Here is a 22,496-nt window from a genome sequence, read left to right as displayed (position 1 = left end):
AGGCTCCTCTGTGCAGGCCTGTCATAAAGACGCTCCCCTGGACCTCCCAGAGGCCGACTTTCCAATATGCTGTTAGGGTTAAACAGGGAAAGAGGACTTCCCTGGTGGCATGGCGGTTAAGAATCCACCTGCCAGTGCAGGGGACACAGGCTTAAGCCCTGGTCTGGGAAGATCCCACATGCCGCAGAGCAACTACTGAGCCTGCACTCTAGAGCCCACGAGCCACAACTACTGAGCCCGTGTGCCGCAGCTACTGAAGCCTGCGCACCTAGAGCCCGTGCTCTGCAACAAGAGAAGCCATCGCAATGAGAAGCCCGTGCACTGCGACAAAGAGTAGCCTCCGCTAGCTGCAACTAGAGAAAGCCCACTTGCTGCAACCAGAGAAAGCCCGCTTGCCACAACTAGAGAAAGCCCGCGTGCAGCAACGAAGACCCAAAGCAGCCAAAAATAAATAAATAAAATAAATAAATTTATGTACAAAAAAAAAGGGAGGGCTTCCCTGGTGGCGCAGTGGTTAAGAATCCGCCTGCCAGTGCAAGGGACACAGGTTCGATCCCTGGTCCAGGAAGATCCCACATGCCCCGGAGCAACTAAGCCTGTGAGCCACAACTACTGAGCCTGTGCTCTAGAGCCCAGGAGCCACAACTACTGAGCCCACGTGCCACAACTACTGAAGCCTGTGTGCCTAGAGCCCATGCTCTGCCACAAGAGAAGCCACCGCAATGAGAAGCCCGCACACTGCAACAAAGAGTAGCCCCCACTCGCCACAACTAGAGAAAGCCGTGCGCAGCAATGAAGACCCAACGCAGCCAGAAATAATAAATAAATAAAATAAATACATTTTTTTAAAAAAGAGCTAGAAAGACTTCCCCGGTGATCCAGTGGTAAAGAATCCTCCTTACAATGCAGGGAACGTGGGTTCGATCCCTGGTCGGGGAACTAAGATCCCACATGCTGCGGGGCAACTGAGCTCTCGAGCCTCAACTAGAGCCCGCATGTTGCAAACTACAGAGCCCACATGCTCTGGAACCCATGCGCCACAACTAGAGAGAAGCCCGTGCACCACAACAAAGAGCCCATGTGCCGCATCTAAGACCCGATGCAGCCAAAAATAAAATAATTAATTAATTAAAAAAAAAAAGAATGGGCTTCCCTGGTGGCACAGTGGTTGAGAGTCCGCCTGCCAATGCAGGGGACACGGGTTCGTGCCCCGGTCCGGGAAGATCCCACATGCCGCGGAGCGGCTGGGCCTGTGAGCCATGGCCGTTGGGCCTGCACGTCCGGAGCCTGTGCTCTGCAATGGGAGAGGCCACAACAGTGAGAGGCCCGCGTACCACACACACAAAAAAAAAAAAAAAAAAAAAAAGAATTAAAAGCTATAGAACAGTTCATGCCTCCCGGCTCACTCACATGGAACCAGGGCCCAACCCGGTCCCCTAACTGTGCTGGCGTTCCTTTGCAGACGCACACAGTGTCACACGTGCTGGTGACAGGTTGTTTAGCAGAGGCAGTGGCGTGATGCGTGAGATGGGGTTATTTCTGTGAAGCCTCGTGTCCCACGCTGCTTGGTGCACGCACTCCACTCCCTGGGGACCTCCATGGACACCTGGGTTAACAGCCCACGGAGCTGATGGACCGCACAGCGTTCGCCAGGAACCACGGCGCTCAGTGGCGCCCAGCGCTCGGCTTTCCTCTTCAGCATCACCCTCGTCCGTCTGCGTGGCCCTTAAAAGCCTGGGGTGGGGTGGGATGACGTGCTTCCTCCGGTCTCTGGACTTTCTCCTGGAAATCACCGTCGGTGGTAGCAGTCTATAAGCCACAGAAAACCTCCAGCCTTTCGACTCCACTGTCACATCCCGTTTGGGAATAAACACTGCTCGCCAGGGGCTTCCCTGGTGGCGCAGTGGTTGAGAATCTGCCTGCTAACGCAGGGGACACGGGTTCGAGCGCTGGTCTGGGAGGATCCCACATGCCGCGGAGCAACTAGGCCCGTGAGTCACAACTACTCAGCCTGCGCGTCTGGAGCCTGTGCTCCGCAACAAGAGAGGCTGTGATAGTGAGAGGCCCGTGCACTGCGATGAAGAGTGGCCCCCGCATGCCACAACTAGGGGAAAGCCCTCGCACAGAAACGAAGACGCAACACAGCAAAAATAAATAAATTAATAAACTCCTACCCCCAACATCTTCTTAAAAAAAAAAAAAAAAAAAACTGCTTGCCAAGTGGCTTTTGGTAAAATCCAGATGTCTCATCTGTCCTCAGAGGTCACCTTGTGCCCTGGCTCTGAAGGCCACTTCCCCGCTACTGAGGCAGGTCCCCCCACCCCTTCCCCGCCACGGCTCCAGGACCCAGTACAAAGACAGCCTCATCATTTTATAACCACATAATCCTACTTCAAACAATGCTGATTTTATAAGAACTGAAGCAGAGGGACATGAGCCACAGTGAGCTGTTCCGGAAAACCTTGGAAACAGCCTCTGCCTCCCTGGAATAAATGGAGAGAAGTCCCCTGGGGTCTGTTGGAGGAGCCGCACCTGCTTCCGGGCCTGTGTCCGGACGCCTCCCAGGACAGCTGCGCTTCATCAGGGCCTGGACCCGGGGCCCTCCAATAACCAGGGCTCACTGGTCAGGTGAGGCCGTGGTAACACTGCAGCCAGCTTCCAAAACATTCCTATCAGTAGAGTCAAATTTTTCAAGTGAAACTTTATTAATCTCTTTATATTGTTCTCTTTCAAATTGGTATAATTCAAAAACACAGAAAACAGGCACACAGTGCTTGGGTTTTATTTAACATCACTTCCATTGCCAAGAGCCAGCTTGGAATCCACAGTCAGGACGGAGCCACGTGGGCCACAGCGCACCAGGACCCGCGTCCTCCCAGCCTGCCCTGCACACACAGGTCTTAGAGCCCTCATACAACGAGCTCCTATAAGCAGCTGCTTCTCGTGGAAACTTAGACGCTGGCGGGTGGGTCAGGGTGGGCTCCTAATTGCTGGTCTTCTTTCGTTTCGGTCTAAGCTTGTTCCAAATCCTCTCCAGGGCCACTTTTCCCATGAAGAAGGTGATGGCAAAATTACGCTTGTACCAGTCCCTAAAGAAGAACAGCACAAGCACACATGACCCACGCTCAGGCATCCGAACTGTCTCCTCTTCCACCCTTCCCCACCGTCTCTGCCATTTCCCGCCCTCTTTAAAGCTAGACTGCCCATAAAAGCCTGCCTTCCACCTGGATTTTCATCAGGCTGACGTGCCCAGTGCACACCGACCCCGCTTTTCCCACTCCTGGAGGCTGCTGCAGTCTTCCTCAGTTTTTGCTAGAAGACACAGAAAGAGCTCTCAGAAGCCTTGGGGCCCCCAGAGCCCAGTGGCATTCTCTCGGAGACACAACTGTAGAGCGATGGGGGCATAACCTCTCAGAAAAGGACTGGAGGCTCTGCAGGAACTCAGTGGGGACCCTCCAGGCTTTGGCACCTTAATTGCATAAGAAGCACATGACAAAAGTACTCCATCTTGAGAAGCTAACTTATCGCAAGTGCCAACATCATCAAGTTTCATATCTTCTTTTTCTAGATGATCTGAACTTTTGGGTAACTTGTGTCTCGAAAGGGATCATTCCAGAACTTCTCATACAAATACTGGGATGGAGTTACACGCTGTCATAGGCTCACTTGCCTGTGAATTACTCTAAAGAACATGTCAGAACTTGCAAATTCACCGCACTGTCAGCAGCTGAATGGGCAAAACTTGGCAAGTGTCCACAATGGAAAGCACACATTCCAGACTCTCAGTGCTGAGCCCTTGGAAGCTGAAATGCCAACAAGTGCCAATGCTTTTCGTCCAAATGAGCTAATGAGGGAACATGGAACTGCTATTCCAGACTAGACTCAAATGGTTGACTGGATCTCAGCATAGAAGAATGGAGAATAATCAAGGGCTTAAGTGAAGCACTAGCAAGAGGTAAAAACGCCCGTTTCCTGGAGCCTTTGCACGGCTAGATAGAAAACCCCTCTCCATGCGAGAACGATCCTTACATTTCTATCCACTTCAATGACGCTATAAATGGGAAGCAATGCCCTAAATAAATAAAAAAGGCTTCCAGAAAAAAGAAAACTGGTATCCCACCGAGATTAAAGTTCTTAGGTTATTAGGGAAAAGCCAGATTCCACTCCACCGATACAGACAACCTGAACTGATAAAGTGTAGTGGAAAAGACAAACTAAGCTTTTCCTGTTTCCGTAAGGAAAGCAGGGGCAGGAGGTGGTGCGGGCACAGAGGGGGAGCGCTCAGGCTCCACTGCTGTCCGACCTTCTCTCCACTCCGAGTGCCACACGGAAAACATCAAGCTTACCGGAGAGGAAGCAAGATGTGAACATGCTGTGTCCACACCAGAAATCAAAGGTCCAGGGAAACCTAACTAATACTGGCTTGACTGAATAACTCAGCTAGTTCAGTGACACATGACAGCATCAGCAACGGACTCTGTGGACGCGCAGGACTGGGCTTCATGCCTGAGTGTCACGCGAGAGCTCCTCCAGACTTGACGATCACCCCACTGTCTAGACCCTGCCCCACCTGCCCATCCGGCGTGGCCACTGCCCTATGAAGGTCACAGCAAATCTCAAACGCCACGTCCTATCGTCACACCTGGGAATACACATCACTATGTATCGTCAAAACCTTTCTTAGAAACACCTAACCACAATACCATCATTGTATCTGATAAAATGAACAATAACTTATCTATACAACCTAATATACAGTCACTGTTCAGTTTCCTTTGACTGACTGTCAAAAATACCTTTTCATAGGTGGTTTGTCTGTATTAGGATCCAAACAATGTCCCCACACGGCATGAAGTCTCTTTTATTCTATAATATTAGTTCCCCCTGTGTGGAACCCACTGTCTACGCACAGGGGCGCGAGCTGCTTTAGGGCTGCCATGCAAGTAACTTTAAGCTGTCCTTTTTTTTTTTTTTTTTTTTTAATCCTAGTTACTGGTTGAAACTGGATCATCTGTCTTGCAGAATTTCCAACATCTGGGACTGTATCTTCAGGCTACGATTTAAGCACGGTCTGTGAACTGCTCTCTCCACCCCCCAACACACCCTTTTATCTTGTTCCTGTAACCTGGTATGAGACCCGGAGGCCTGCCAGACTGCAGTCCCCTTCTTTGGTGAGGACACCTCACAGAGGTGCACGCAGGCCGCTGCCCCGCTCCGCACGGCGTGAATAGGCGCCAGGGGTTCAGGTGCGATCAGCCCGACCCGTCCATTACGAAGTCCCCATCGGCCCTGCTGCCCAGCGGTTAGCAGCTGCAGGGTGATCAGGCCCAGATCTAGCTCCAGCACTCCCGCGTTAGCTGTCATTCTTCTACCAAGAGAAATGCTCCTTCGTCTGGCTACCCTGGAATCCAGTCGGTGCAGGAAACCCACTGCCTACGCACTAGGGGCGCGAGCTGCTTTAGGGCTGCCATGCGAATAACTTTAAGCTGTCAATTTTATTTAAAAGTGCAAAAACTAAGTTGATAGCAACTTCTACCTTTAATATAAACACAAATGTTAAATTCAGATAGCAAAATAATCCTAGAATATGGTTGTGATATTCAAATTTTCAGGAAAAACGTAGACACCCACCTGTTGTAATACATGTGCTTCTGAAAATTTTTACTTAAAAATTCCTTGTAAAAGTCAGCCATTTCTTCTGCATTCAATGTTGCTTTTTGACCTGAAAATTAATTTCAACTTAAACATTAAGAATTAAGGGGAAGGGTTCTACAAATAATCATTAGACTTAACAAATGAGTTCAGCAGGGTTGCAGGATACAAGATCAATATACAAATATCAACTGTATTTCTGTACACTTGCAATAAACAATCTGAAAACAAAATTAAGAAAACAATTCTTACAACAGCATCAAAGAGAATGAAAGACAGGATAAATTTAAGATAGGAAGTATAAGACTTACACACTAAAAACTACAAAACATAGAAGTGAAGGACCTAAATAAATGGAAAGACATCCCATGTTCATGGTTTCAAAGACCTAATACCGTTAAGGTGGCAACACTCCCCCATAATGACATACAGATTCAACACAAACCCTACCAAAACCCCAGCTGGCCTTTTTTTTTTTTTTCGCCCCAGAAATTGACAGGGAATTCCCTGGTGGTCCAGTGGTTAGGACTCTGCACTCTCATTGCCGAGGGCCCGGGTTCAATCCCTGGTTGGGGAACTAAGATCCCATAAGCTGCATGGTGCGGCCAAAAAAAAAAAAAAAAAAAACAAACAAAAAAGAAATTGGTAAGTGGATCCTAAAATTTATATAAAAATGCAAGGAAACCCAGTAGCCAAAGCAACCTTGGAAAAGGAAATCATAGTTGGAGGATTCACACTTCTCATATTCAAAACTTACTACAAAGCTACAGTAATCAAGACAGTGTGATACCAGCAGAAGAACAGGCTTATAGATCAATAGAACAGAGCTAAACCCAAACATTTATGGGCAAGTGATTTTTGACAAGGGTGCCAAGACAATTCAATGGGGACAAATAGTCTTTTCAACAAACGATGCTTAGGACAACTGGATATCTACATGGAAAAAAAAAACAAGCCGAATCCCATCTCACACCATAAACAAAAATAATCAAAGACCTAAATGTAAGAGATAAAACTATACAATTCTTGGAAGAAAACACGTGCAAATCTTCATCACCTTGAATTAAGCAATGCATTTTAGATATGACACCTAAAGTACAGGCAAACAAAGAAAAAAATTGATTTCATCCAAAAAAAAATTTTTTTAATTTTATTTATTTATTTTTGGTTGCGTTGGGTCTTCACTGCTGCGCACAGGCTTTCTCTAGTTGTGGTGAGCGGGGGCTACTCTTTGTTGTGGTGCATGGGCTTCTCATTGCAGTGGCTTCTCCTGTTGCAGAGCATGGGCTCTAGGCACACAGGCTTCAGTAGTTGTGGCACATGGGCTCAGCAGTTGTGGTCCACAGGCTTAGTTGCTCCGTGGCATGTGGGATCTTCCTGGACCAGGGATTGAACCCATGTCCTCTGTGTTGGCAGGCAGATTCTTAACCACTGCACCACGAGGGAAGTCCCGATTTCATCAAAATTTTAAATTTTTGTGCTTCAAAGGGCACTACTGAAAAAGTGAAAAGACAACCTAGAGAATGGGAGAAAATATTTGCAAATCATCCTTCTAATACGGGTCTAATATCCAGAGTATGTAAAGAACTCTTACAACTCAACAATAAAAAGAGAAATAACCCAATTAAATCCTTTAAAATTACCCAATTTTAAAGGATTTGAATAAACATTTCTCCAAAGAAGATATAAAAATGGCAAATAATGGGCTTCCCTGGTGGCGCAGTGGTTGAGAGTCCGCCTGCCGATGCAGGGGACACGGGTTCGTGCCCTGGTCTGGGAAGATCCCACATGCCGCGGAGCGGCTGGGCCCGTGAGCCATGGCCACTGAGCCTGCGCGTCCGGAGCCTGTGCTCCGCAACGGGAGAGGCCACAACAGTGAGAGGCCCGCGTACCGCAAAAAAAAAAAAAAAAAAAAGTGTGAATTTTACGGTACGTGAATTATAATCTCAGTAAAGAAAAAGAGACTTAAGGGGAAAAATACCTTCCTCTACCATTGGACCCTAATGGTTACAGTGTAACTAGTTTTCTTCACAATTGATATATGCATAGGTGTGCGATGTGTTTCAGCACACACAGGCCAATGCTTTCTGAAGTTTCTGAGTGGAGACTGTGGGCTACCAGTCTATCAGCATAAGGGAAACGACATGCTTCCTAAGTAGAACGCAGCCCGGGGCAGACAGCAGCCTAACCGTGCCACTCCGAGTCAGTGCGCACACACTGAACCCGGTAACACACTAGGTGCTGGTGGGGACTGGTGACACACACAAGGACTGACCTGGTAGCCTCTGTGGTAGGAGATGCCAACCGTGACGCCCACCCTCAGGGCTGCCCCTGCCCTCCACACTCTCACGAGACTTGAAAGGCCACACAGGACAGGAACCACAGCCTGCCAAGCGGGCAGTAGGGCCCCTGTGACTCGGGACGGTACAGCAGGCCAGGGGCCAGTCTCAGGACACCCCGCAGCGGCTCAGGGGCGAAGGAATGAGACCATGGGGAGAGAGCCATCTGGCTTAGAAGCCCCGAGTTCCAAAGAGGCATCGCACCCGGGGTCCCTGCACGTGCAGAGCGCCCCCAAACAGAGAGGCCCCCGCTCTGGCTCCCCCAGGGGTCAGTCCACTCGCCAGGACTCCAGACAGAGGCCGTGTTTCCTGGCTGCAAAGCTGATGCTGACACTTCAGCTGCACCAGGATTTTGGGGGACAGAGACAGAGCTGGGAAGGTAGCCCCAGGGCACGTTTTTACAGAAACAGGAGGGAACGTGGCCAACCCTGAACTCACACAGCACAAAGGCACACGCAGACCGCACCGTACAAGCGTGGCCGTCCCCCACAAAGACAGAAGGGCCACCTCCCAGCCGGCCTGAGCAGGGCCCCACGTGTCACCTGGACCCCCGCGCCTGAGTGAAGAGTCGAGTCCACGTGTCCTCACTCCGCTGACCCAGCCTCCTGCTGGCCCTCGAAACCTCCATCTGGAAGACCCGCTCCCAACCTCCCCCGACGCCCCCCAGAGAGGGCTTCCCCAGGGCCCCTGCTAAAACGCCGCCCCTCCCCCCCCCCCCCCCCCCCGGCTTCTTTCTCCCCCGCGGTCAACACCCCGGGAGCGCGGAGTGCGTTCACCGAGCTGTTTGTCTGCTGGTCACCCTCCCGGGCCACGCCAGGAAGTCTGCTCCCCAACGGCGAGGCCGCGGCTCTGTCTTGTCCCCAGCTGGTCCCCAGGACTAGCCTGGGATGTGGCAGGTGTTCAATAAATACCTGGAATCAATCAAGGGGTGGATGCTGATCGGGCAAAGAGAGGGACAACCAGCTGCCTGAGGAGGGGAGGGAAGCCGAAGGCTCCCAGGGAAGCCGACAGCCAGCCAGGACTCCACAGGGCAGAGAAGGCGAGCAGCGTGGGCAGAGCAGACGAAGGGTGTGGAGAGGCAGACACGCGGCTGAACAGAGTGCGGGAGGGGAGGGGCAGGCAGGGCTGGAGCGCGACGAGGGCGCCCGGGACGGAGCTCTCGCCCTTCAGGGGGCGGGGCCCGCACGCAAGCAGGTTCCGCCGGTCCTCCAGGGCCGAGGCGTGTGCGCACCCTCCAGCCGGCCTCCCCTGCCTCTCACACTGACGAGAGGAGCTGAGCAGGTGGGTCGTGTCCTCCCGGCCCCGCAGGCAGCGGTTCCACGGGCCGGGCTTCCGTCCCTCGCCGGCCCTGTGGCCGGACTGTGGCTTCCCCGGGCTCCAGGACGCGGGTCACAACAGCACACCTCAGAAGGCTGCCCTCAGACAAACGGAGTCGCGGTTGGGGCGGCAGGTGGGACGGGCCTGGCACAGAGGGGCGCACGCGTCCCCGCTGCTGGCACAACAGCAGGCGCCCCAGGGTTCTAAGGACAGGTCGCGGTGCCACCTTCAGCCACTGGTCTAGTTTGGTGTCCTGCCCAAACATTCCCAGGAGACGCTCAGCATAAAGCAGAAGCACCATAAATGTTTGCTAAGTACTTCAGATTCCACACCTGTCAACGCTGCAATGTGATACTGAACTTTAGAAATACTAAGAATGACAGGCAGACAATCTAGTTTATTACACATTTACCGAAAACCGAGTGGGTGTTTCTTAAATACCAGCTGACTTAAAGTAAATCCATCCTGATGGCACCCCACTCCAGCTGCATAAACACTTCAGCAGTACAAGAAACTAGAGGCAAGAACCCTCCCACGGCACTGCCTGCCTTACACGAGATTTCATCTGGGGGCAGGCAGCGCTGACATCACAGTATCTACTCTTCGCGCTTGAAATTAAGTCAATGATGTTCCTAGACTTGCTGCAGGATATTCCAGTGAACATCCAGTGCGCAGTGGGCCACCACAGCCTTATCTAATCTGAAATGACCGGATATTTAGATACTCTCCATTGTCTGGCAATGAAAGTCAATGCTGCAAGGAACAGAGTGAAGTCTTCCTGTGTTTTCCTATAGGATGAATTCTTAGATATGCAGTGGTCATAATTTCCCCGCTTCTTGGCATATGCGTACTTCATGCAACTAAATCCTTCTGGAAAAGGAGCTGGGAAAACATCTCCTTGAGTTCAGTAAGCATAAAAGAAGGCCTAGGTGCTGTTTTAATACACACTGTGAAATTTAGTTTGAGGAGTCTTTTTCTTGTAGTCACATTATTCATCTGCAGGTGTTTTGTTATTTCTACAAAGTCGTTAAGGCTTTTCATAAAGTCCACACGCCTCTTCATCTCTGCCACACACGCCTCCCGCCACCTGCCGTTCACGTTCAATGCGTTTCCTGGACGTGGACCCCCTGCCTGGCCCTCGGGTTTGCTGGGCGCTGTCTGTGGAGCAGCCTCACTCCTTCAGCAGAACCCCGCCTGGGCAGAGCCTCAGTCTGGCTACTTCCCTGGACCTGGGAGGTATAAACTGAGAGGTGGAGAAGGCCTGTTTACGGCAAGAGAAGGCTGCAGCAGCAGGGCAGAGAGGAGGTGAAACGAGAGGAGGGAGGATGCCCTGGGCTCCCTCTGGTGCCAGCATCTGAGTGCAGGCCATGCCTGGGCCCGGCTCTCCCCTGGTCCTGGGTGTGAGCCACTTCGTGTTCCCTCAGCAGACTCTCCTTTCCAGGAGGACAGATGAAAGGAATCCTGACTAATCCAGACACTGTCAGTTTTCACGTTCTTGAATCTTTCTACCTTGACTGGCAAGCTCAGGGAATCATCACTCCTCCAGATAATGGAGGGTCACTTTTATTGTTAGACTTTCTACAACTAGGAGCGATGTACTTCACTTTTTACTCCATAAACAACTGATTTTTAATAATTAACTTTTTCATCCGTTTGGAATACATTTGTATTACAGGGAGCATGAATCTAAATTTATCCTTTTGGGCCTAAAATGATTAGTTTCTCCAACATCATTTATTAAACGAAACTCCTCTTTCCTGGGTTCTGCGAGACCCCTGCACTCAGGTATCACCCGTGTGCTCTGGCCCATGGGGGTGACCCACCTGTCCCCCTGCCCCCATCTCCATCACTGCAGCCTGGTAACTGTGTAAACAGCTGACAGAGCGGGCACCTCCCTTCACGAGTCCTTTCCTCAACATACTCTTTCCTGTTTTCTTACCAAACTAATCTGAAATCTAATTAAGGCCCGTCTTTCAACGTTCAGTAACGCCATCAGTAGGAACCCATGATACTCACAGAAGACAGTGGCCCGTGGGCCTCCCTGGGACCCACTCTCCAGGTCAGGACCTAGGCCCCTCCACTTACTCACTCTGTGATTTTGGTCAAACAACTCGTCCTCGGGATCCTCATCTACAAAATGGTAAAAGTAACAGTACCTACTTCATTGGTTCACCGTGGGAAATAAAACAGAACATATGTGCAAAGGGCACAGTCCTGAAGTCGGGCTCTCATTCTGTGCTTCGGGATGACAGCCTGTCCTCGCCTCGATGTCCCAGCCCCCAGCCTAAGGACGGTGCTCCCTAAGAAAGTTCTCCCCTCACCCCACACTTGCCTGCTCAGCGGTCAGCCAATTGGAGGAGGATTCAATGGGAGTGTGTAAATGGGAGATAAAATGTCTTGGTTGTACCTGTTTGTGGTTTAGCTTTGTATTAAAAAAAAAAAAAGGAAATAAACTTGAAAATTGTCTGTCACCATAAAAATAAAAAATTAAAATATTTATTGCCCCCCCCCAAAAACAACCAAAAAACAAACAAAAACTGATAGGACACAGCACCCTTTCCTGCTCACTCCTGCCCTCCCAGACCCTCAGCGGGGCCCGTGCAGCAGACAGCATAGGACTGGGCCCAGCACGGGGCTAACTCCATCCTCCCCAGACCTCTATTCTAATGAGCCCAGGCAAGGCTACCACGAGCAGGGAGAGTCACGGTGCTTTAGCCCAACAAAGACCTGGCTTTGGGGGTCAACAATTTCAGATTTTCCAACAGAATGTTTTGACAGTAGACATCTGTTTAACCAACAGAACAAAATCTTATTCAGGCCGAACGTCAACAGCAAGACAAAATGATTGAAGGTTATTTTGAGCACTAGATTCTCTGTCCAAAAGAAAGGACAGCATGGTAGGCAGAGGGACAGGTAAAACAGGTAAAACGGGCAGGGGCCGGGCAGGCCTCCAATCCAGAAGGAGGAGCACGGCTGTCACTCTGTCGGCTGTCACCCTGTCGTCCCAGGAAATCTAAGAACCTAAGCTGAGTGGCAACTGTCAGAACTGCACTTTGGGTAGAACAGACTGGCTACACCGCAAAGAATGGATTTAAGGCATGAGTTGCTAAACTACAGCCTGTAGGCCAAATCTGGCCTACCAGCTGATTTTGTAAATACAGTTTTATTGGGACAAGTTCACACCCATTAATTTATTTTTTTCTATGGCTGCTTTCACAGAACAACAGCAGAGCTGACCAGTTGAAGGAGAGACCCATATGGCCCAGAGAGACTAAACTATTTACTATCTAGCCCTTTACAGAAAGTCTGATGACCCCTGATTTAAAGACTGGGGGCCAGGGAACCAATTAGGAAGATACTGCAATAGGCAGAGAATTAACAAGAGCCTGAATTAAAGCCATGTTTAAAGGACAGGGAGTAGGGACTGCCCTGGTGGCACAGTGGTTAAAAATCTGCCTGCCAATGCAGAGAACATGGGTTCAAGCCCTGGTCTGGGAAGATCCCACATGCCACCGAGCAACTAAGTCTGTGCGCCACAACTACTGAGCCTGCGCTCTAAATCCCGCGAGCCACAACTAGAGGAAGCCTGTGCACAGCAACAAAGACCCAATGCAGCCAAATAAAAATAAATTTATTATATTAAAAAAAAAAAGGACAGGGAGTAGCAAAGGTGCTGAGAAACACCTAAGAGGTAAATCTGGTGGAGAGATGAAGGATGAAGGGGTGGGGAGGGGCTTCCAGGATGACTCTGCAGTTTCCGGCTCACGGCCAGTGGGACCATGAACTGCCATCAGGAAGTAGGGAAGAGAAGCCAGGGCAGAAGAGACAGAGGCTGCTGAACCATGGGACCTCGGATATAAGCCCAAAGGTCAGAAAGAGGTCATCGGTCAGAATGACCCAATATGACGAGAGGGCTGACCTCACCCAAAGACAGGAGAGGGAGCAGGAGGACAGACGTGCGTCCCACTGAGGACACGGCCTCAGAGCGCCTGCCCCTGGAGCCACGTCCCACCAAGGACATGGCCTCACAGCGCCTGCCACTGGAGCCACGTCCCACCGAGGACACGGCCTCAGAGCGCCTGCCCCTGGAGCCACGTCCCACTGAGGACGCGGCCTCACAGCGCCTGCCCCTGGAGCCACGGCCTGCCCCCTGAGCTTCTCTACTTCATTCAACATTCTTTCTTTTTCGTTTCTTTTTTTTTGGCTGTGCCGAGAGGAACATGGGATCTAGTTCTCTGACCAGGGGTGGAACCTGCACCCCATGCAGTGGGAGTGCGGGTCTTAACCGCTGGACAGCCAGGGAGGCCCTCATACTCTTTCTTCACACCTTCTCATATAGTTACTCAAACAAAACCAGTGTTGGCAGAAAAAGAACTCACTCACCTGATTCAGCTCTCAGTTCCAGGCCTTTGGCTTTTAGTCTTGAGTCAACAAATTTTTCTTTTTCCTAAAAGAAGACAGCTATCAGAATCCCCTTTCTTCGTCTTTCCGCTTTTCCTCGGCTAGGACACAGCTCTCAGCGCTCTGGAGGTCTGGATGTGGATTTCCTGAGAAGTAGCCCATCTCAAAGCCTGTTTTAAACCATCTGAACTTAGTTAAAAGTTTCATGCTTGAAATAGGATTTGAAAATGAGATGTTTAATAACCTCTGGGAGGCACTGTTTGTTTATAAATCCACAGAATAAGATAAATGCGACTCCATGTGACTTAGCCTGCCCAAATGGATAAACGTGTATCGCCTAAGTCTTTCTTCTGCATTAGAATATTTATACTCCTTTCTCGTAGTTTATTGATGAGTATGCTGTTAAGAATCCTGAATCCTCAGGAAGAATGACAACACGTCCCAGACACCATAGTTTCATAAACGGACACACACAGGCATATATACACGTGGAACCTGCGGTTCTGGTTCTGGCTCTGCTGCTCCCTTTACTTCCTTGAACGTCTCAAGATCAGTGATTCTGTGAATGATCAATATTTCTTCTTTACAGTTACATACCGATTTAAAAATTCTACGCATACATATGTGTGGCGGGGAAGCAATGAGATGCTGCCAAATAACTGAAAGGCAAAGCAGAGGCTAAAGATTTAGCGCCCCCAAGTGGCCAACTGTATTATTTCTCATTCTGACCCGAAACCTAAACTTACCTTAAGAAAAGTCAAATTCTGGTTTGCCCAGAACTGTTGGTTCCATTCCTGTGTTTCTTGTCTTAATTCTCTTAACTTTTGTTCCAATGGCGATTCATTTTCAGGGATGTAGAAGTGAACAGGTCGAAGGTTTGAATATTTATCTGGGGGTCCTATCCAATCATGGCAAGATTTTCTTGGAGGGCAGAATCTTGAGACCTTTAACAAAACGCATGGGGTTACCGTACAACTTAACGAATCTCTAGTATTATAAAGTGAACAGCCCAGATTTATTAAAGACCCTTGTTAGCTTCCTCTTTTTAAGACTATGTGCCAGGGAATATCCAAATTAAAAGAACTATAATAAATAGCATTCCCACTAATACTACACCAAACATGTTCGACAATGGTGCTGGACTAATTCAACATCCTAAGGCGAAAAAAGAATGTCAACCTGTGCTTTGCATCATATACAAAAATTAACGCAAAATGGATCAAAGACGGAAAATGTAAAATCTAAAACTATGAAACTTCTAAAACACAGTAAAAGTTCTACACGCTTGGATTAGGCAAAGATTTCTTACGTACGACACCAAAAGCACAATCCACAAAATAAGAAATAGATGAACTGGACTTCACCAAAGTTAAAATCTTCTGTTCTCCTAAAGACACTATTAAGAAAATGAAAAGACAAGCCACAGACTGGGAGAAAATACATGCAAATCCGTAAAAGGACTTGTTTCTAGAATATATAGAGACTTTTCAAAACTCCATAATAAGAAAACACACAACCCAATTTAAAAATGGGCAAAATATTTAAATAAAAGTTTCCGAAGAAGATATATAGATGACAAGTAAAAGCACATAAAAAATGCTCAACATCATTAGTCATTAGAGAAATGCAAATCAAAACCACAATGAGATATCACTACACACCTATTAATATGGCTAAAAAAAAAATCTGCCAAAACAAGTGCTGTCAAGGACGTAAAACAATCAAATTCTTAAATATTGCTCATGGCAATGCAAAATGGTACAACCACTTGGGAAAAAAGTCAGCAGTCCATTATAAAGTTAAACACACACCTAACATACAACCCAGCAACCCCTTCCCAGGTTATTTATCCAAGATGCATGAGTACACATGTTCGCACGAAAACCTGGATATGACTGTTTAAAGTGGCTTTATGTATAACTGCCAAAATCTGGAATTAGCTGAAATACCCTTCCACTGATGAACAGAAAAACACAGCATGGCACATACATGTGATGGACACTACTCGACAACAGAGGAGACTACAGGTAACACAGATGAATCTCAAAGGCACTATGCTGATTGAAGAGGCCACACCAAAGAGGGTGCACACTGGATGATTCTACTCCCAAGACATCCTGGAAAAGACAGGTGCTGGGGTGGAGGAAGGGGGTGGCTACAAAGGAATTTTCTGGGGTGGTGAAACTGATCGATATCTTGAATTGTGGCGTACATGTCTGCCAGGAGTGAATTTTACTATATGTGAACTGGACTTCAATAAACCTGATATTAAAATAAAGAGATCAGCTGAGTAATCAAAAGACTAACTATCCATTTGTCTGTTAAAAGATCAATGTAACCACAATCCATGGGGGGAAATAACATTCAGTTTGGAAATCCCTTATACCCTATTTTTAAAAAAGAAAGCTCTACCTATAATGGAAAATGTATAACTAAATCACTTTGCTGTACACCCGAAGGTAACACAACACTGTAAATTAACTGTCCTCCGATTTTAAAAAAGCAGACGCTCTACTGAGCACGACTTCTACCTCCGGAACATCGGAGTGCCTCCCGCCAGTCCTCCCTCCAGAAACAACCAGAAGACTACTCAGCAGCAGAGAGGAGTGAGCCACGGACAGGTGGAACACGGACAGATCTCAAAACATACAGAGCGAAAGAGTCAGGCACCAAAGAGGACGTCCTATGTGATTCCACTTATGTGACATTCTAGAAAAAGTAATCAGATCAGTGGTAGCCCAGAGTGAGGGGTGGAGGGGATTGGAGTGATGTTCTAGATTTTACTGGGGTGGAGATTGCACAGATTTACACATTTGTCACAACTCATCAAACTCAAAATGGGTGCACTCATTTTACTGTATATAAATTACACCTCGGGCTTCCCTGGTGGTGCAGTGGTTGGGAGTCCGCCTGCCGATGCAGGGGACACGGTTTCGTGCCGCAGTCCGGGAAGATCCCACATGCCGCGGAGCGGCTGGGCCCATGGGCCATGGTTGCCGAGCCTGCGCGTCCGGAGCCTATGCTCCACAACGGGAGAGGCCACAACAGTGAGAGGCCCACATACCGTAAAAATAAACAAACAAACAAACCAATTAATTAATTAATTACACCTCAATAAAGTCAATTAAAAGAGTGGTAAGGGCTTCCCTGGTGGCGCAGTGGTTGAGAGTCTGCCTGCCAACGCAGGGGACACGGGTTCGTGCCCCAGTCCAGGAAGATCCCACATGCCGCGGAGCGGCTGGGCCCGTGAGCCATGGCTGCTGAGCCTGCGTGTCCAGAGCCTGCGCGTCCGGAGGCTGTGCTCCGCAACGGGAGAGGCCACAACAGTGAGAGGCCCGCATACCGCAAAAAAAAAAAAAAAAAAAAAAAAAAAGAGTGGTAAAGCTTACAAAGATAAAAAATTACTATATTGAACATAATTAACAGTTCTTTTGCATTTAGAAGGCCCTTCATTTAGGATATTTCAGTACTTCACTATCACCATTATAAGCTGCAACTTCCAAGGAACTAAAAATAGAGATGCAGGGTTTGCAAGGTTTAAGAGAAAGCAGCTCTTTTTCTATCAGTAAGCAGCTTACTGACAATTTCATTTGAAAAACGTAGCTTTAATAGCTAATAATTTCACAAATTAGTGCAGAAAACCAGGTGCAGCTGTGCAATGGCTCACGTGGCAAGAGCACCAGGGGAGCAAAGGAGACGCGAGGCGGAAGCTCAGCCTGGTGGACAGTCCTCAGCGCTCCTCTCCCTGGTGCGGGTCTGACCATCTTCCGGTCCCTGGACTCAAGCCTGGACAATTAGAGTAAAGAACCAAGCATAGACGGAGAAAGGAAACCAAGTCACTCTTCAGGAAACACAGTCAGTTAGTTTTCACTTTGACGGCTGCCACTAAGCACCACCAACCTACACCAAGCGTCCCAAGAACGTGCCATTAACTGAAGGAGACTGTGCTAAATGCAGCACTACCCGGAGGCCCTCTCCTTGTCTGGGATGCTATGACCTTCCTAAATCTCCTAAATTCCCAGGCAGTCTAAAAATAGGAAGAATTTAAAACATGACAAGGATAGCGGCGGGTTTGGTCGGGAAGTGGGTTACAAAGCTTGGTGTGGCCACCTAGTGTGGATAGTTCAGACCACAGAGAACACCTGAGCAGGTCACATCAGCTCTGCCATCACCGCCCAGAGTTCAGCAGGTCAAGTTATATTACAAAATATGCAGGGACATCCACTCATGCAAAAAGCTTCTCCTTACATCTGAGAACACAGTTTCTGAGTTATAACACATTATAGCTCTGCCTTTAGGACAACACTGGCATGTATAATATTTTATTAAAAATCTGTGGCATGTTCAGCTCAGCATTAGAATGCTTACTATTTTGGGACTTCCCTGGTGGTCCAGTGGTTAAGACTCCACGCTCCCAATGCAAGGGGCTCGGGTTTGATCCCAGGTTCAATCCCTGGAACTAAGATCCCACATACCTCAACTAAGCGCCACAACCAGAGGAGCCCGAGGGCCACAACGAGCCCGAGCGCAGCCAAAATAAATAATTAAATAAATACATTTTTTTAAAAAAGGAATGCTTACTATTTAGAAAATTATTTTGAGTCTAGAATAAGTGAATGAGCCAGAAATGTTGAAAAGTACGTATGATTCCCTCAGACTCTCAAAACGTTTCTAGAAAAGTATCTTCTAAACAAAATTTCAAAATTTTAAGGACCCTTGACAGATTAGGTAAAAGAATACAGCATTTGACTGGGGAAAAAAAAGATTGATAGAGGACTTCCCTGGTGGCGCAGTGGTTAAGAATCCATCTGCTAATGCAGGGGACACAGGTTCGCCCCTGGTCTGGGAAGATCCCACATGCCGCGGAGCAACTAAGCCTGCCTGCCATAACTACTGAGCCTGTGCTCTAGAGCCCGTGAGCCACAACTACTGAGCCAGCATGCCGCAAGAGTAGCCCCCGCTCACCGCAACTAGAGAAAAGCCTACGTGCAGCAACAAAGACCCAACGCGGCCAAAAAAAAAAAAGATTGATAGAAAATGTCCAATCACTAAAAAGAACCTATGTAGTAATGAGTTAAAGATTTGGTGACAAGGAGAATATGCCCTAAAATTCACCCAAATTTACACATCAGTAATGGAGCTTAAGCAGCTGGAGGAGGTCCCAGGGGAATGCAAGGAAGGGTCCTTCAGGCCTGTTCTGGGGGGACATGACCACTCTGAGGGCGTGGAGAGGAAGAGCCATTCTCTGAGGCTGTGGCGGTATGGGGGCTGCAGGGACAGAGGAACGGGAGAAGGCCTGGGGACAGCGTGGAGGAACCAGTGGATGGAGCCGCCCCCTGGGCAGTGGTGTGCCCATAAATGTTTAACATGGCTGGGGGACGTACGTGGTTATAACTTCACTGATGTAAGGATGTGCAGCACACACTTTACAAATAATAATAAAACATATGATACCTTTCTTCATACATTTTACATAGCCGACTGATTCTCACAAACTGCTTTCATTAATTTTTAACAACTTTAGTGATATAAAACTCACATACCACAGGGACTTCCCTGGTGGCGCAGTGGCTAAGACTCCGCGCTCCCAATGCAGGGGACTTGGGTTCGATCCCTGGTCAGGGAACTAGATCCCACATGCCGCAACTAAGACCCTACGCAGCCAAATAAATAAATACTTTTTAAAAAAACAGTATTACTATAAAATTAACCCTTTGAATGTATACAATTCAGTGTTTTTAGCATGTTCACAGAGCTGGGCAACTATTATTACTAATTCCGGAACATTTTCATCACCCCCGAAAGAAACCCCGTGCCCAAGAGCAGCCACTCCCCACTCTTCCCCTCCCCCAGTCCCTGGCAACCACTACTCAATTGATTTGCCTGTTCTATATATTTCATATAAATGGAATCATACAACGTGCTCTTTTGTGACTGGCTTCTTTCACCGAACATGTTTTCCAGGTTCATCCAAGTTGTAGTATGTGTTGCCAATACTTCACTTCTTTTTATGGCTGAGTGATAGTCCATAGTGTGGATATAAACACATTTTGCTTATCCATTTATCAGCTGAGAACATTCGGGTTGTTTCCACTTTTTGGCTATTATAAATAATGCTGCTATGAACATCTGTGTACAGATTTTTGTGCGGATGTATGTTTTCAATTCTCTTGGATGTATATATAGGAGTAGAATTGCTGGGTCATACGGTGACTCTGTTCAACACTTTGAGGAACTGCCACACTGTTTTCCAAAGTGGCTGCATCATTTTACATTCCTCACCAACACCTGCTAGTGTCCTTTTTACTTTTTTTTTTTTTTTTGCGGTACGCGGGCCTCTCTCTGTTGTGGCCTCTCCCGTTGCGGAGCACAGGCTCTGGACACGCAGGCTCAGCAGCCATGGCTCACGGGCCCAGCCGCTTCGCGGCATGTCGGATCTTCCCGGATCAGGGCACAAACCCATGTCCCCTGCATTGGCAGGCGGACTCTCTACCACTGCGCCACGAGGGAAGCCCTATTGTCCATTTTTTAAAATGACAGCCATCCTAGCGGGTACGAAGTGGCATCTCATTGCAGTTCCTTCACTGATTTTTGCTAAATTTGGTATTAATAGCCAAACCCTGGTTGCAGGTGACTAATTAGTAAGCATATAATCCTTAAGACACAAAGGTGATTTGATATTAAGAAGTAGGGTGGGGGCTTACCTGGTGGCGAAGGGGTTGAGAATCCCTCTGCCAGTGCAGGGGACATGGATTCGAGCCCTGGTCAGGGAAGATCCCACATGCCGCGGAGCAACTAAGCCTGTCTGCCACAACTACTGAGCCGGCATGCCGCAACTACTGAAGCCCGCGCGCCTAGAGCCCGTGATCCTCAACAAGAGAAGCCACCGCAATGAGAAGCCCGCGCACCACAACAAAGAGTAGCCCCCGCTTGCCGCAACTAGAGAAAGCCCGCGTGCAGCAATGAAGACCCAACGCAGCCAAAAATAAATTAATTAATTAAAAGAAAAACAAGAAGTAGGGTGAACAAGACCTACTGACCTCACCTATTTGTCAAGGACACAAATGATTTTTTTGTAATTTATTTATTTATTTATTTATTTATTTTTGGCTGCGTTGGGTCTCTGTTGCTGCACACTGGCTTTCTCTAGTTGCGGCGAGCGGGGGCTACTCTTTGTTGCGGTGCGCGGGCTTCTCATTGCGGTGGCTTCTCTTGTTGCAGAGCACGGGCTCTAGGCAGGCGGGCTCTAGAGCGCAGGCTCGCTAGTTGTGGCACACAGGGTTAGTTGCTCCGCGGCATGTGGGATCTTGCCGGACCAGGGCTCAAACCCGTGTCCCCTGCATTGTCAGGTGGACTCTTAACCACTGCGCCACCAGGGAAGTCCACAAATGATTTCTTTGATGAAATGGATAACAGCTTTCAAGTACTGGAAGAATATTTTCTCAATTTGGTTTATTCACAATATGATGTCAACCGACAAGATACATTACATTTTTTTTTTTTTTTTTAGTATTTATTTATTTATTTGGCTGTGCCGGGTCTTAGTTGTGGCACACGGGATCTAGTTCCCTGACCAGGGATCGAACCCAGGCCCCTGCATTGGGAGCATGGAGTCTTAACCACTTGACCACCAGAAAGTCCCAAGATATACTTCTTAATTTAATCCACATTACAGTTGACCCTCAAACAACTTAGGGGTCAGGGGTGCCAACCCTCCATACAGTCAAAAATCTGCACACAACTGTACAGTTGGCCCTCCATACCAGAGGTGTATAGTACTACAGAAAAAAATCTGAGCATAAGTGGATCCGCGAAGTTCAAACGCGCATTGTTCAAGGGTCAAGTGTACTAACATTTTATCCTTCACTTTCCTAAGTCTGGACAATCAACAAAACAGTAAGTCAAGCCCTGATTTGGAGAATTTGCCCATTTCCATAGTGCAATGACTTCCACCACGGACAACTTCAAGCTAGCAACGTGATGTTACTGAACAAGGAGCTGGGAAGAGATGTGCAGAAATACCATATATGTTATTTCTGCCATCCAGGTATGGTAGAGATAGACGCAAATAACCTCAGGAGCAGAGACAGTTATAATCCAACTTTTAGGAAGGGAGGCAAACTCTCCCTCTCCTCTCTGAGAGTCTCTAAACGGGCCTGAGAGTCAAACTAACATAAAACAGATTAACAAAAGAAAACCATATAGATTTTTTTATGTACACATGGGAGCACCCATAGGAAAATGAAGACCCCAAAAAGCAGACAGGCCCAACTGCCTATATACCAGGCTGAACAAAAAGTAGCCACTGTGAGGGCTTCCCTGGTGGCGCAGTGGTTGAGAGTCTGCCTGACGACGCAGGGAACACGGTTTCGTGTCCCGGTCCGGGAAGATCCCACATGCCGCGGAGCGGCTGGGCCCGTGAGCCACGGCCGCTGAGCCTGCGCATCCGGAGCCTGTGCTCCGCAACGGGAGAGGCCACAACAGTGAGAGGCCCGCGTACCGCAAAAAAAAAAAAAAAAAAAAAAAAAGTAGCCACTGTGGAAGAGGGACTAAAATCCTTGGGGGGACTAAAGGAAGGTAGGAGCTATTTTACAAGATCCGTCTGCACAGACCTCTCTCACTCTGGTGATAAGAACACGTTTCGCTCCTGCTTTAGGAAGGGCGGCTTTCACGCAGGAGGCTTGCCTCCTGCCTAAAGGAAGAAAAGGGGGGGGTCACAGTGCCCCTCTTGCACCTGCTGTCTTTCAAATGCTTTTAGCTCAAAATAATCTTTATGCCAAAGTGGGC

General features: G+C 48.3%; 1 protein-coding gene across 1 annotated transcript in view; it reads right to left on the bottom strand.

Annotated features, from left to right (window-relative positions):
* Window positions 1–2,686: 2,686 nt before the first annotated feature.
* Window positions 2,687–22,496, bottom strand: part of COA8 (cytochrome c oxidase assembly factor 8) — a 36,938-nt gene continuing 17,128 nt past the window's right edge. The window contains exons 2-5 of the mRNA XM_082619780.1: window positions 14,456–14,653; window positions 13,692–13,755; window positions 5,632–5,722; window positions 2,687–3,089 (exon numbers count right to left, since the gene is read on the bottom strand). Of these exons, the coding sequence (XP_082475906.1) occupies window positions 2,984–3,089; window positions 5,632–5,722; window positions 13,692–13,755; window positions 14,456–14,653 (459 nt within the window). The 3' untranslated portion in view covers window positions 2,687–2,983. The remainder of the gene's footprint in view (window positions 3,090–5,631; window positions 5,723–13,691; window positions 13,756–14,455; window positions 14,654–22,496) is intronic.

The sequence above is a fragment of the Mesoplodon mirus genome, assembly GCF_964341445.2.
Source record: "Mesoplodon mirus genome assembly, chromosome: 4".
Lineage (NCBI taxonomy): Eukaryota > Metazoa > Chordata > Mammalia > Artiodactyla > Ziphiidae > Mesoplodon > Mesoplodon mirus.
The sequence above is the reverse complement of the archived record's forward strand: the minus strand, read 5'-3'. Positions and strand labels throughout refer to the sequence as shown.